The 16,991-nt window shown below is 38.6% G+C and overlaps 2 protein-coding genes across 2 annotated transcripts in view; one reads left to right on the top strand and one right to left on the bottom strand.

Annotated features, from left to right (window-relative positions):
• The window catches only part of LOC311182543 (olfactory receptor 7G3-like), a gene marked incomplete at both ends in the record, with an annotated part of 735,701 nt that overhangs the window by 668,576 nt on the left and 50,134 nt on the right, over positions 1–16,991 (bottom strand). The gene's annotated exons all lie outside the window — the stretch shown is intronic.
• Positions 208–11,064, top strand: LOC311180677 (uncharacterized protein; the record flags this gene model as incomplete). The annotated part of the gene is made up of 2 exons (XM_084248589.1): positions 208–1,145; positions 10,086–11,064. The coding sequence occupies 2 exons, from the start codon at positions 208–210 to the stop codon at positions 11,062–11,064; spliced, it is 1,917 nt and encodes a 638-aa protein (XP_084104715.1).

Below are 16,991 nucleotides of genomic sequence, written 5' to 3'. Positions count from 1 at the left end.
TTGCTAACAGAAAGAAAGTTTCAATCATCACATACGTTAGAAATGGAAATGTGCTACCACCTGACCGAGGGGCTGAGGGTCATGGACACACTCAAGAGAGGGTGAAGATGTTCATAGAAAGAAGGAATACACAGGTGATGACTATTTAGTTTCTGCTGGTTGATCATCAAACTCTGCTCCTTCTCTCGCAGCAGACACCCCAACTCCATGGAAACAGGAAATCATTCAGGAGCATCTCAGTTCCTCCTCCGGAGGCTCTCCGATGACCCTGCCCTGCAGCCCCTCCTCTTTGGGCTTTTCCTTTCCATGTACTTGGTCACCATGACAGGGAACCTGCTCATCATCTTGGCTGTCAGCTCCGACCCACACCTGCACACCCCCATGTACTTTTTTCTTTCCAACCTGTCCTTTGTTGACATCTGTTTCACCTCCACCACCGTCCCCAAGATGCTGGTGAACATCCAGGCACAGAGCAAAGACATCTCCTACATAGAATGCCTCGCTCAGGTGTATTTTTTTATGATTTTTGTTGGACTGGACAATTTCCTCCTGACCGTGATGGCCTATGACCGGTTTGTGGCCATCTGTCACCCCCTGCACTACATGGTCATCATGAACCCCCGCGCCTGTGTCCTTCTGGTTTTGATGTGTTGGCTCATCATTTTCTGGGTTGCCCTGCTTCATGTTCTTCTGATTGCACAGCTGACATTCTGTGCAGGCACTGAAATCCCACATTTCTTCTGTGAGCTGGCTCAGATTGTGAAAGTAGCCTGTTCTGACACCCTCATCTTTAACATCTGCATGTATGTGTTTACCACCTTATTGGTTTTGTTTCCTGCTGCTGGGATCCTCTACTCTTACTCTCAAATCCTCTCCTCCTTAATGAAGATGTCCTCTTCCACCAGCAAGCAGAAAGCCTTCTCCACCTGCGGGTCTCACCTCTGTGTGGTCTCCCTGTTCTATGGGACAGGTCTGGGGGTCTACCTAAGTTCTGCTGTGACCCGTTCTTCAGAGAAAAGTTCAGTTGCTTCAGTGATGTACACGGTGGTCACCCCCATGCTGAACCCCTTCATCTACAGCATGAGGAACAAGGATGTGAAGGGGGCCCTCGGAAAGCTTCTCAGCAGAGCAACCTCATGTCCAATGTAGGTCTCTTTCCTCAAAAGTTAATCATTTTGTGGGTTCAGATGGTAATTATTGCAAATTTCAATATGCAGATACCCCTAAAATGTTTTATTTATTGAAGTTTGAAAATATGATTACATATATATTTATTTATATCCTTTCATATTATTTATTCCTCAATGGCTCATTCAGTGCTTTTTTTTTTTATCCCCATTATGAAGCCCCTACATCCAATTTATGGTCAGCTCTTTTCACCATTAGTGAGATTTCCAAGGTTAGATCTGAAGCACTATTATATAGTGTCCATATGGTTTCCTTAATAATTGTCATTAATGTTGAAGTTTGAATCTTACTTTTGTTGAATATTTTTTACATGAAGAAAGGAAATAAAAATGATACAAAAAACATAGATAACTGTTGACCATTTCTTCATATGTGTTCATTTTTTTAGGAACACGTTCCTAGGTGTGTTTTCTCTTCCTCATCCCACTTCTCAGAAGAGGCTGAGACTGGATGTAAAGTAACCTGGCATCTGAAATGGGCTGCATCCTATCTCTGTTTACATTTCATGAGAACAGTGATTTGATTTTAATCTCAATGTAGGAATCTAGATTTGAAAGATGGTTTGTTTATATGTTTCAAAGTATATACCAACTGGGAGAGCTCTTAAAATTACTCAGTTCTTTGTGACCATTCTTTTCTTTCTTTCTTTCGTTCTTCCCTTCCAATTTCTTTCTTTCCTCTTTTCTTACCTTCTATTTCTTTATTTAATTATTATAAATATATTTAATTTTTTTACATCATTGTTCATTTTTAAAGAATATTTGCTTCCTCCCACCCCCTCAGGTGTGTCCATATACAGTTTCCTTCCCCAATGCGCACGTCACCATCACCTCAGCCCCCTGTGCTCCTCCCTCTCTCCCTCGGATCCCTCTCCCTCCTCATCTTCTACAGTATGTCTCTGATTTATAATTGCCCATTTTTGCTTTGTTGTGTTTTGTATTGTTATTTTTACACGGATGTCTTATTGGGTTCCCCTGTATTCCTACTATAAGTGAAACCATCCGATATTTTTTCCTTTTCCTTCTGGCTTATTTCACTGAGCATCATTCCTTCTGGCTCCATCCAATTTGCTGTGATCGGCATGAGTTAATATCTTTTGATTGCTGAATAATATTCCATTTTTAGTTTTTATTTAACCGTTATTTCTTATCACTGCATTTGTATACTACAACAACTAAGATCTGATAACATGCAACAATATCAAACATTAGATCTGCTTTTTCAATGATTCTTTTTATTTTTCCCCATGGTTCTCTGAAGATACCATCAGAAGTGGAAGGTACATGTTTGCAGCAATTGCTCATAAATTAGTTAAATTTTTGTCAAGAATGTTGATAGTATTGAGTGTGCAGTGACATTTGCAGTAGTAACTCTTTGGAGTCGTAAATGTTAGCTCATCTACATCTACAATTTCTAAGGTTCTCCTACAGTTATCACTTATGTGCCAATTGTTAGCACACACACCTGCACCCTATCTTAACCAACACATGGTGGCAGAAGTGATAGGAAAGTACATCCCCTTGGAGACTGACTTTAGAGGAGATTTGGGGTGGACCAAGTCTTCAGTCCTTTACATGGGATAATTCTGAGATTTCCATTTATATCATTTTCCAGATCTTTCTGGAAGATAAAACCTTGCTCATTGCCTATTGCATCTCACACAAAAGCTTTACTGAAGGTCTTTACACCCTTGTATCTTTTCCTTCTCTCTCCACTGTGTTTCCTTCTCCTTCCAATCAAATGTTTGCATATGAATCTTCCACCCAGCTTTCTGTGGCAACCAAAACTAGCCCAGAAGAAAAAGACTGAGAGTGGCATCAAGACAATATCAAGAAAGGAAAAAGGATGTGGAGAAAAAAGAAATTACGTACTAGAAACAAATGCAGTTTTTAAATTTACCCCAAATTCATAATTTGTTAGGCACTTTATTTGATAAAGAACCCCAGAGAATACATTATGAAAGAAAAGTGTAAGTAGGTGGCGTGACTGCTCTTGCCTTACCCTCGGGTGAAACAGGCTCTTTTTCTTGCATTCTCTTTTTGAACACAGCCCATTTGCCATGTGTGGGCGGGAGGGGAAGCAGGGGATGTGTCCCGAGGGTCAGTGCACCTGTGGTGGAGAAGCCCTGTGAAAGAATCTATGCATGAGCTGGGCCAGGCTCAGGCTGGGATATGGGGTGGGCTTGTCCTCAGGCTCTGGGAAGCGTATTGTCTAGAAGCCAACTGCACAAATGTCTAGGTACAATATATGCCCCATGGCCATACTAAACAAGTCACCAAACAGACTGATGGTGCTGTGTTCTCCTCAGGAGGTTGCATGGATTGGGGGAAGAGTCAGTGATTTCCTGGGCTCCCCGGGATGGTCACAATCCTTCTGAGAGGACAGAAGTTCATGTTGCGACTCTTTCCCTTCTCTGATCACCTGGGTGTCCCTTTTTGAACTATGGTAGTGCTGAAACCCATGTTTGCCATGGACAGGTGGGAGAGGAAGAAGTACACAGGAGTGTGATTGTGGGAGTCAGCGAGAACAGCTAGGATGAGAAGCAGTTTCTGCACATGGTGATGAGGTACATGGAGAAGAGCAGTCCAAAGATGAGGCTATCATTCCAGATCTTCCGTGAGTCCCAGGAGGAAGAGTTCAGAGTAATGTGTTTGATTCTGTAGCTCCACATATTGAGGAACTTTTTTTAAACAAGAGTGTTGGAAAATACAAAACAAGTATAGAGGCATGCAGCTACATGTGTATATTTTTTGTGAACAAATTAAATATATAGCATTTTTTGAGGAACACGAATGTTTCTCAATTGTCTGAAATTCATTTTTCCTAGAATTCTTCATTGGTGTCTGTGACATCTACTTGTGTGTATGCATTCACATTAGATAATCTAGGATAAAGACAATTAGAGTGATGAGGAAGTTTTAAGAAAATAATTCTAAGAGAGTACAGTAAAGTCCCAGAAGAAAGAGAGAGAAGGGACTTGAAAAAGTAAAGAAATAATGGAAGAAAACATACCAAACTCACAGAGGAAAATGAATATAGAAATATATGAAACAAGAAGATAACCAAGGCTAGATAAAAGGAAAACTGAAGCAAGACCCATAATAGCAAAACCTCCAAGAGTAAAAGACAGAGAAAAAACAAAGAAGCTGTTGAGGGGAAGAAGCAGATAACCTATAAAGAAACACTGATTAGGCTAACATTAGACTTCTCTGAGGAAACACGACAGGCAAGAAGAGAATGGAGTGACATATTAAATATGTTCCAAGAAAAAAAAAATCCAGCCAAGCGTACTCTATCCTGCAAAGTTCTCCATTCAATAGGAGAGAAATAAGGACCTTTCAGAAATAAGGTGGTCGCACCTAAAAAACTCTCCCTCCAAGGAATATTAGAAGCTGCTTCAGGATTCACACCAAAGAGAGGGACAAACACAAAGAATAAGGAATTAAATAAATGACAAAGCTAGGAGAAAATTGCATATAATAACTTTATATATAAATGATCACTCTAAACATCAATGGACTGAACTCACCAAGAAAAAGAAACAGAGTATCTAGTTGGATTAGGAAACAGAATCCAAAGTTCTGCTGCCTCTAGGAAACATACCTCATGACCCAGTATATTGGTTATCACTGAAAGTAATATTGAAAAAAGGGATGGAAACCACCATGCAAGCAAATGGCACAAGGAAGGCAGGACCAGGCGTACTTTTATCAGAAAAAAATAGACTTCTCAAATATGTTAGATAATTATTACCACGTCTGAAAATAGACATCGGAGAACACATATATGTGATTAGGGATTCTACACCCCACTTTCTCAAATAGACAGATCAATTGTGACAGAAAATAAATAAGGTATAATTATGCTAAACAAAAAATAGACTGTATGGGTCTAAGAGACATTTATGGGAACAAATATACATTTTTATCAAGTGCACATGGGTCATTCTCCAGGATCGACCACATGCTGGGTCACAAGACAAACATCAACAAACTCATGAAGACTGAAATCATAGCAACTATCTTCTCTGTTCATAAATGTAGTGACACAGATCAACTACAAAAAGTAAACAAAGAGGTTTTTCCATCCGTGGAGACTGAACATTACTGAATGACCACTGGGTTAATGAAGAAATGAAATAATACCTTGAGCCAAGTGATGAGGACATGACCTTCCAGATAACATAGACACAGCAAAAGAAGTTCTGAGAGGGAAGTATATAGCAATAAAGAAACTAGAAAGAGCCTCCAAAAAGCCCATCTTGTCTCTCTCTCAAGGAACTAGGAAAAAAGGACCAACAAAACCCAAAATCCAGTAGAAGGAAGGAAATAATAACAATGATGGCAGAAATAAAAGTAATCCAAAGACAGTCCAGTGTAATTCACATTAATGGAAAGGAAAGAATAAAAAACCCCAAAACCACACACAATCATATCAAGGTGCCGAGAGAGCTCTTGATCAAATTCAGCATCCACTAGTGATGAAAATCCTTGAAAAATTGGGTATAAATAAAACGAATCTGAACATAATAAAAACCAGATGTGAAAACTAACCCTTGAAGCTGACGACAGAGGTGAGCCATCCGGAGAGGGAGGGCGGACGGGGTGAGGACAGAGCGAAGGGAGCACATGGCTGTGCAGTGGAGCTGGGTGGCTTGGTGCGGGGCCACGACTGTGCTGACCTGATGGGGATTCTAACCTCTGAAACACCGATGATAATTCAACTCAAAGTGACCCGAATAAAGAAATAAATTAGGAATAAAAAGTAGATTCAAATATTTTGTACAACGAAAAAAGTTATTTATCCTGATTAGATTTTTTTCACTTTATTATTTTGAGGTTTTTTTTAAATAGGAGACATAGAGTCACACAGCCGTTTGCACACTCCAGTTTCCCATAAAAAGACTGTGTTAACATCTAGAAGGTATTTTCCTCCAGTCACTTTTTTTTTTACTTACACAGTCACTGCACAGGGAGTGTGACAGGGATAGTGGGTCTACATTACAAACCCTTAAAACAAAGCCTGACAGCTTTAGAGAGAACATGAACTTCCCTTTGAGCCACAGGAGTCTGACTCTTGCCTTGGGAAGCAGCGGCAAGCCCTGCGGTGTCGTCTTCGAGCCCAGGGTCTTGTGTCATTGACCGTGTGTGCTTCTCTCCTTATCAGTCCATCACTGTCATATCTCCCAGATAGTCATTGAGTTTTTGATGTTTACTTATAATTTCAGACGACCAGATTTTCTAAATATTCCGGGCCCTTATTCTTTGTCTGCTGTGTCTATTTCAGTATCTTTTCTTTTGTTGTGAGTTTATCTTTCAATTGTAAGGTCTGTTTTTGTCCCACAATTTCACGCATCCAGAGTTAAGAAATTTTATCATGTGACTTTACCACTGTAGTTAAAATGGTCTTTATTTGAAAATAGGATATTTCAACAGTTTCCTCCAATAGTTCAAATATGTATTTACGACTTTTGAATTTACTTCTCCTATGATTTTTCTTCAGTAGGAAGGAGCGACTAATTATTTCTCCATGGTAAACTAATGCTATGTCCCTTCCATTCCCAGTAGCTTATACACGATCATTTTTTCTTTCAAGCTGTGATGCAACCAGTCCTGTGTGATCTGAAGTGAAGACTTGGCCCGATTCTAACTGCCACTTACAATACATGTTCTCAGTAAATATGTCAGTTTCTGTTGACTGAGTTACTCATCTCTAAAAGGGAAATAAGATCATGTGAGGAGTGTCTGTGCACAGCCGTGAGCTAACATGACACAGGCTGTGGTGCTCATATGATATTTCTTAGCAATGTGACATGTTCTGTGATGTCATGTCTGATGGGACAGGTCGGCTTAGGATGCTGTAGAGACTCAGAGACCCTGCAAAAGTGTTATTGAAATATTTTGATTCACAAGCGCTAGGTTGCTCACACTCTAGTGGGAAATTTTGTAAAGATCCTCACAGTCAGATCACAGGAGGAGAGGAGAGTTCCCAGTGTAAAGAAAACAGGCCTGACCTCAAATTTCCCACCTGGGAATAGAGAATACAGTTTTCACTTTGTTATGATTCTCTGTCTCCCTAGGGGCTGAGTTTTTCAGAGACAGATTACATAGGAATTTTGTTAATTGGGAGCTCTGAGAATTCTAACCTGGAAAGATAAACGCTCCTGTCCCAGTCCTCCGCCCCAAGCTGACTGACCTAAGACCAAGAAAAATAATGTTACTGAGCCTGGTCTATTTCCCTCCATAACTAGAGTCATTTCTGTGCCTTTTCTGGACTCCCTGACCCTCTATCATCCCACCCTTCAGCGCCGGCAGCTCCTTCTCCCTGGTGCGGTCTGGAGCTGCGTTTGGACTTGGTAAGTGTTTGGGCAGAGGAGCGTGTGTCCGCGTGCATGTGACGGGATTCTGCCAGCAGTGGCCCAGGAACAAGGACACGGTGGTGGTGACAAGTAGCTCATTGAAATTATTTAAGAGCTTAGGTTCGTGACTTTGTTATTGATTTTTAAGTAAATAACATTGAATTATAAATAATCTAAGTTTGAGGTGTGTTTCACTATAATCCATACCTGTATATACTATATTAAGTTCAGTAAAAGTCTAATTCTATCTTTCATCACACAATTGACCTCTTTTGCCTGATTTATCCACTGTCTCTCCCCCTCTGGAAGAGAATATTAAACAATTCAACATGATGATGTCAACAGACTTGCTTCTCTTATTGATAATTTTAATCAAAGGCTGTCATTTCAACGCTTGGGATGATATTGCTCATTAGTCTGAGACAGACATTCTATATTAAAATAAATATATATGAGTAAACATTGATTACTAAGTTTTTGGAGTGCAACATTATAATCCAACATATGGACAAAACATCAACAATGTAGTTTCTATTCTTATCCATATAGTTGCCTGCATTGGATCTTTTAAGAACACAGTTCTGTCTTAACGTACTTTTATTTATTTATTTATTTATTTATTTGTTTGTTTGTTTATTTATTTCTTTTATTGGTAAGTTTTAGATGAACATAACTGAGTGTTAAAAGCCTGTATCAGGCCACAAAGTGTGGAGTGTTTGAGATGTCTGTAATGCAGAGAACCATCAAGGTTGGCAGCAATGACTCTGGTGGAGGATATGGGTGCCTCAGTGGAAGCTATGGGGGTTCACATGCATTTGAAGAGGGGTGATGCTATTCCTCTGCCTCATGTAGAGTGTTGTAAACCAGCGTTATCTCAATAAAGAAAAATCTCATTGCTCACACACAGAGTGGAGGTTTGAAAGTACCTTAATTTCCTTTTAAATATATCTTGGTAAGATAGAGCACTGATTTATCTCTACAACAAGGGATTTTGCCCTTCTGGTGTCTAAGGCTGAGATCAGATTGCTCCACTATAGTCATTGTTGGGTCCCTCAAAGTAAGGTGGGTATCAAGAAAAGGCATTGAATAAACTTTGAAATCTGGGCTGAAATTTTAACATTATGTCTTTGAATAAGCATATCAATCATAGTAAATTTAGTTTTTAATTTTTCTCAGCACATAACATTGAACTTACAGATATTTCTAATTCTTATGATCTTCCTTAATAATAGATCTCAAAATATAATTGGAGACTTTATAGTTATAATTATCATTACAAAGAATGTAACAATAATAATTTGGTAAGTTGTACATATGGAATATATACAGATAGAGTAACAGCAGTGATAATGTGAGCTACACTCCCCAGCATGGGGTGACATTGGTATTCAACAGTCTCTACCTGAACACACAGGGTTTTGTCATGTTTCTTCTCAGAGAAGAAAGTCATGGGCCTAGGAGTTATAGTTCCAGGTTCTTTACATTCATGTGGTTGTGTCACTATCATCACCCACACTGATGCCTCAGAGAGGGACACGCGCCTACAGTCACAAAGCTAAGAAGGAGTGGGTTCAAATTTAGGTCCATAATCTGGATGAGACAAAATACTGTCTTCCCACCTCTCTGAAAGAATAAAAACTACCTTGAGGGTTACAGTGTCAACTGGTTAAAGATGATATTTCTGAAGACCCACATATTTTATTGAGGCAAAACAGGTTTGCAGCATCCTTTATGACTAGATTATAGGGTCTCCCCTTCAGGTGTTCTCACCACACCACACCCAGCTTCGAAGCCTCCATAGTCCTTGAGCACAGCCCATGGGGCTCCCTCCCCACTGCCTCTCTCCCCTCTTCCACTCCCCTCTGATCGCCTCAGTTCCATAGTCAGAATTGTGGGGTTTGTTGTTGGTTTGACTTTATCTGACCACTTGTTTCGCCTCTCTGTATAGACCCACAATTGGTCAGTGTTCACTTGAATACAAGTTATAGAAACCGAGTGAAGCCAGGTCTATAGAACAGGCAAGATTATAAGAAAAATAAATGAATATGTATCAAAACAACGGCAAATGGTAAGAAGTCTTTTTATACAGTTGAAGTGTCCACTTGTCAGTTCTGTGCAGCTACAACTGACGTAGAGCACTATATAAGATTAAGGTGCACAGCATAAGGATTTGACTTACAGCAGTTGGAAATGATACCACAAGATCTTTAGACCCACAGTCTATAGTGCCTGATCCCCAGATAGGAAAGGCTCAACTATCATCATCATCACATCATCTCTCTTTCTGTTTTTCTGTCTTTTCAACTTTGAATTTGCTGAAGCAATGTCCTTGCAATGACACCAATCAGGCTAACTAGAGAGTGGGTATTGCACTGGCAGAAGTTAATTACTATTAGGATTGTCACTATGACGTCTCTTCATTGAACTATGTTTGTGAATAATTGTGTTAACATCCATCATAATATGAAATCAGATCCCCTTCTCTAGAACATTTGGTTTAGTTTCCAGCTGGTCATCAAGTTTGCTCCTTCTCTCGCAGTAGACAGCCCAACTACATGGAAACAGGAAACCATTCCGGAGCACCTCAGTTCTTCCTCCGGGGCCTCTCAGACGACCCTGCCCTGCAGCCCCTCCTCTTTGCACTGTTCCTGTCCATGTACTTGGTCACTGTGCTTGGGAACCTGCTCATCATCGTGGCCGTCAGCTCTGACCCCCACCTGCACACCCCCATGTACTTTTTTCTTTCCAACCTGTCCTTTGCTGACATCTGTTTTACCTCCACGACCATCCCCAAGATGCTGGCGAACATCCAGGCACAGAACAAAGGCATCTCCTATGTAGGATGCCTCACTCAGGTGTATCTTTTTATTATTTTTGCTGGACTGGATACTTTGCTCCTGACTGTGATGGCCTATGACAGGTTTGTGGCCATCTGTCACCCCCTGCACTACATGGTCATCATGAACCCTCGCCTCTGTTTCCTCCTGGTTTTGATGTGCTGGTTTTTCATTTTCTGGGATGCCCTGGTTCATGTTCTTCTGATTGCCCACCTGAAATTCTGTGCAGGCACAGAAATCCCACATTTCTTCTGTGAGCTGGATTATATTCTAAAAGTAGCCTGTTCTGACACCTTCATCAATAACATCTATTTGTATGTGACTTCTGCCATGTTGGGTGTGTTTCCTGCTGCTGGAATCATCTACTCTTACTCTCAAATTGCCTCCTCCTTAATGAAGATGTCTTCCTCTACCAGCAAGTATAAAGCTTTTTCCACCTGCGGGTCTCACCTCTGTGTGGTCTCCCTGTTCTACGGGACAGGCCTGGGGGTCTACCTCAGTTCTGCTGTGACCCGTTCCTCAGAGAAAAGTTCAGTTGCTTCAGTGATGTACACGGTGGTCACCCCCATGCTGAACCCCTTCATCTACAGCATGAGAAACAAGGATGTGAAGGGGGCCCTCGGAAAGCTTCTCAGCAGAGCAGCCTCGTGTCCACTGCGGGTCTCTGGGCTCAGAAGTTAGTGAACATTGTGGATCCAGATGGTATATATTGTAAAACTCAATATCCTATACCCTGCCTAAAATACATATATATATTTCATTTTGAAAACATTATTTCTTTTATATATTTTTCCTTTTATATCAATTACTCCTCAGTGACTCACTCAGTTTTTTGTTTGTTTTATCCCCTTCAAGAAGCCAGTAGGTTTACTTCTGGTCAGATTTCTTTCACCATTACTGAGATTTACAGCCTCAAATTTGAAGCACTGATACAGAGTGCTGATGAGGCTTCCTTAATAATTGTCCACAAATGTTGAAGTTTTTGGCCCTACTTAATTGTAAATGTTGTTTCATCATGGAAACACTAAAATCATCACAAACTGTTGGTCATTTCTTCACATGTATTTATTTCTTCTTGAGCATATTCTTTGATATGTTTTCTTTACTCCCCTCTCTTTCAGAAGAACCTAAGACTAGATAGATAATCACCTGGCAATGAAACCGAGCCTTCAAACCTATCTTTGTATTAAATTTCATGTGAACAGTGATTTGATTTGAACCTCAAAGTAGGAATCTAGATTTGAAAGATGATTTGTTTATATGTTTGCTTTACACTATGTCCCATAGTGTATACCAACTGGGAGAGCTCTTGAGAATTGCTTAATTCTTTGTGATCATTCTCTTCTACTTTTTTTTTCATTCTTTACTTCCATTTCCCTTCTTTCCTCCTTCTCCATCATACCTTCTATCTAATTGTTATTTCTTATCATTGCATTTGTACGATACATCAATTAATCTGAATACCTGCAACAATTTCTGTTCTTTCAATCATTTTATTCATATCCATGGTTCTCTAAAGTTTCATCATAGATGGCATATACACATATCCAGCAATTATTCATAAATTAGTTCAATTTTTGAGAAGAATGTTGATAGGATTGAGTGTGCAGTAAAGTCTGCAGTGATAACTATTTAGAGTAATAAATGTCAGCACATCTCTTACAATTCGCAAGATCTTCTCTTAGTTGTTACCAAGTGCCAATGTTTAGCATCAGCTGCACCCTATTTTAACCAACACATGGTGGCAGAAGTGACAGGAAAGTACATCCCCTCAGAGACAGACTTTGGGAAGAGATTTGAGGTGGACCAATTCTTCAGTCCCATAGTTGGATGATGTTGCAGTTTCCATTTTGTGTCATTTTCTAGATTTCCCTAGAGGATAAAACCTTGATCATTGTCTATTTTTCTCACATAAAAGTCTTATTTTGGGTATTTACACCCCTATTTTCTTTTCTCCTCTCTCCTACTGTGTTGCTCCTTTCAGTAAAATGTTTGCACATGAACTATGGCTCAGCTCTTTGTAGGATCAAAACTAACCAGAGGATAAAGACTGAGAGTTGTATCAAGACAATGTCAAGAAAGGAAAAAGGAATCAGAGAAAAAAAGTATTTATTGGAAACAAATGTGTTAAGCAGTATAGATTTATTTGATGTGGCTTCAGTTCACTTCAACTCAATTACGTTTACCCCAATTTAAATTTATTTCTACATTTTTGAACCTAAGGAGGAGCCAGACATGTATCCTGATTACAATACAGACCGATGAGCATAATATGGTTTAATAGTAGAGTCTATGGAAAAGTAAAAGCTGTTTTCAACAAACCTTGCATAGTTTTATGGAAAAACTCTTTAAAATTAATTTTCAAAGTTTCTTTAACTATAATTTACCTATTATGAAATTTGCCCATCATAAAAAAAAACATAAATTCAATGATTTTAGTAAATTTTATAGTTGTGTACTTATTAGCAAATTCCCAGTTCAGAATAGTAGTATCACCTTCAGTAAGTGATAGCCTTTCTAGTGAACCGGCTCCATTCTTTACTGACTGTTTTTCACTCTCTCCTTCCCTTTCCAATGTTTCTGGCTCTCATTTTGCTGGGAAACTGATTCTCACATCCTCTGCATAAGAAAGGCAGTAACAGCTGTACTTACATCAGAAAAAATACACTTCTAGCATAAGATGGTAACAAGAGACAGTATTCTGATGAGTGTTACATCTTTTTCTCTTCATGTTCCATTACAGGAAACCATAACACTTATCACTATATACTTAGGAAATTAAGAAGCAACAAAACATGTTAGTCAATTATTATTATTATTTTTTAAGATTTATTTATTTATGCATACAAGAACTGGGATACAGGCCAGAGGTGTGGGCCTGTAAACTGCTGTGGGGAGCAGCGGGCAAGTCAGGAGAGGTCTGCTGCGCTAAGATATAATATTAGCTCCCTGGCTGGGGATTGAATTCGTGCTGCAGTGGCTGCGGATAGCTTCATAGGTTGTGTCTTAACCCCTTTGTACCACCAGGGAGGCCCTTAGTCAATTATTATTAAGTATGATAATAGACATTGGACAACAATGCAATGTGTTTAGAGACTTCAACACCCCATATTCACCAATGGGCAGTTCAACCACGGATAAAAATAAGGACATTATCACCCTAAACAATGAACTAAAGGGCATGGGTATAATAGATACATGTATGGCAAAATACATATTTTTCTCAAGCGCACATGGGGCATTCCCCAGGATAGTGATCACAAGACCAGCATCAATGAATTTATGAAGAGTGAAATCATATCAAATATCTTCTTTGTTCATCAACATACTGAATTACAAATCAACTAGAAAAAGAAAACAAGGAAATATTTTCATCCTTCGATACTGAACAGTACTCCACTGAGTGACAGTTGGGTTAATGCAGAAATAAAAAAAAAAATATGATGAGGACACCACTTGCAGAGCTTAGAGGAGATAGCAAATGCAGTTTTAAGAGGGCAGTATACAGCAATACAGACCTCCAAAATAAACTGGAAAGAGCCAAAACAATATTGTTTCTCATCTCAAGGAACTAGAGAATAAAAGAACCCCCCAAATCCAATACCCAGTAGGAGAAAGGAAATAATAAAAATTAGAGATGAAATAGATATATGAAAGGCAGTGCAAAAGATCAATGACAACAAAAGTTGTATCTTTGAAAAAATAAACCGAATAGACACCTCTCTCTAGACTCACAAAGAAAAAGAGGGAGAAGAATCAAATATAGGTTCAAACATGAAAGAGGAGAAGTTACAACAGAATGCAGAAATTCAGAGGATAGAAGACATTACTAAGAACATTTAGATGCAAACAAAGTCAACAACCTAGATGAGATGGATACAATCATCCAAGACTGAATAGGAAAGAAATAGAAATCCTGAAAAACTAACTATAAACAAGAAAATTGAAACAGTAATCAAACCTCCCTCCAAACCCCAAAACTAAAGTCCATTACCATATGGTTTCACAAGTGAATTCTACTTAACCTTCAAATTTGAAGTAATACCTAGCCTGCTCAGAATATTGAAAAAAAGTCAAGAAGGAAGGAATTCTCTCAAATACATTTTATGGGGGCAACGTTATTCTAACAACAAAACCATTAAAAAAAACACAAAGAAGGAAAACTACAGACCAACCTCCCTAATTAACAAAGACACAAAAATCCTCAATAAAATCATAGCAAACCAAATGCAACAATGGATTAAAAAGATTGTATACTATGAACAAGTGGGATTTATAATAGGAATACAAGGATGGTTCAACTTCTTAAAATCACATCAACTTAATAACTTAATTCACATCAACTAAATGAAAAAAATATGATCATATCTGTGGATGCTGAGAAAGTAAGTGATACGATTCATCATACATTTATGATGAAAACTCTAGAACATAATCAAATCCATATGTGGAAACAAATGCTTGAAGCTGACTAGGGAGGTGAAACATCCAGAGAGAGAGGGGTGGGGAGGGGTGAGGACAAAAAACTGTATTAACATCTAGAAGATATATTCTTCCAAATCACTTGTCTTACTTACACATTCACTACACAGTGTGATAGGTATATTGTATCTACATTTTATATCCTTTAGAAGAAAGCACTATAACTTTTTATTTTATATATTTCTTACACCATTTTTCATTGTTGCACAATATATGCATTTTCATCTTGGTTATAGTCCCCATACAACTTCCACCACCCTTGTTTTGATCCTACTCCCTTCTCTCCTCCCCACCCCCGTAGTGTATCCCTGGTTTATAGTTGCTTGTTGATTTTGATTTTTACTTTATTATAAATAGTCTTTTTCCTGGTCTCTTATTTAGGTTTTCTAAATTCCTGCTATGAGTGAGACCATCCAGTATTTTTCTTTTTCTTTCTGGATTATTTCACTGAGCATGATCCATTCCAGTTCCATCTATGTTGCTGCAAATTACATGAATTTATCTTTTTTGATTGCCAAGTAATATTCCATTGTGTATATGTACCACATCTTCTTGATCCAATCATCTATTTTTGGGCATTTGTGTAGTTTCCATAGCTTAGCTATTGTAAATAGTGCTGCTATAAACATAGGTGTGCAGGTGCCCTTCTGAATTAAGGTTTCTGTGTCCTTTGGGTAAATACCTAGGCATGGGATTGCTGGATCACATGGAAGCTCCATCTTTAGCACATTGAGGAACCTCCATACAGCTCTCCATAGTGGTTGGACCAGTTTGCACTCCCACCGGCAGTGCAGGAGAGTTCCTTTTTCTCCACATCCTCGCCAACATTTGTTGTTGCTAGTTTTTTTTTAAATATAGAAAGCACTACAACTTTTAGAGAGAAAATTAAAGCCCCTTTGATTCACAAAAACCTCACTATTGCCTTGGGGAGCAGCATCATGATCTGCTGTCTTGTCTGAAGTTCAATATTCTTATTTCATTGACCATGTGTGTTTCTCTCTCTAAGAATTCCATCATTATAACATCTCCAAATTCTAACTGAGATGCTGATATTTATAATTTCAGACTATCACCTTTGCTAAATATTCTGGACAATTATTCTCTGCCTAGCATATACATTTTACTTTGTTTTTTTTCTTTTGTGGATTATCTTTTCAATGTAAGGTCTATTTTTGTCACACAATTTGATGTATTCAAAATTAAACATCTTTTGTGGTATATATACACAATGGAATACTATTCAGCAATTAAAAAGGAGAAACTCACGCCATTCGCAGCAACGTAGTTGGAGCTAGAAGGAATTATGCTCAATGAAATAAGCCAGAAGGTAAAAGAAAAATATCAGATGCCTTCACTTATAGCAGGAATATGGGGGAACCAAGTAAGACATCACTGTAAAAAATATAACAGTACAAAACACAACAAAGCAAAAACAGACAATTATAAATCAGAGACATCCTGCAGGGGAGGAGGTGGGAGAGGGATCAGAGGGAGGGAGGGAGGAGCACAGGGGACTGTGGTGATGGTGCACGGGCGCATTGGGGAAGGAAAGTCTATGGGGACTACACCTGAGGGGGTGGGGGGAAGCAAATAGTGTTGAAAAATGAACAGTGATGTAAAAAATAAAAAAAATTAAAAACAAAACAAAATGAAATATCTTCATCACCTGTAATTTTGTCCTATAATTATAATCATTGTCTTATTTTGAAAATAAAAACTTTTCTACAGTTTACTCCAAAAATTCAATTATGTATTAACAGTTTTTGAATTTACTCCTTTTATGATTTTTCTTCAGTAGGATGTAGTGACTATTCCTCCCCAAAACTACTTTTTCTAATGCTATTTTCCTTCCATTCTCATTGGCTTATAAATGATCCCATTTTTCTTTCAAATTGGGATATAATAATTTTCCATATGCTCTGAATTCAAGACCTGGTCCAATTCCAACTTCCATTTACAACACGTGTTCTCAGTAAACCTCTCAGTTTCTGTTTACTCTATTAATCATCTCGAGAATGGAAATAATAACACCTCAGGAGTATCTGTGCACATCAGTAAGCTAAAAATGTACAGGTAGTGGTGCTCACATTATATTTCTTAGTTATGCCACAGTGTTCTGTTGTTCC

Source organism: Talpa europaea (assembly GCF_964194135.1).
Source record: "Talpa europaea genome assembly, chromosome: 12".
Classification (NCBI taxonomy): Eukaryota; Metazoa; Chordata; class Mammalia; order Eulipotyphla; family Talpidae; genus Talpa; species Talpa europaea.
The sequence above is the reverse complement of the archived record's forward strand: the minus strand, read 5'-3'. Positions and strand labels throughout refer to the sequence as shown.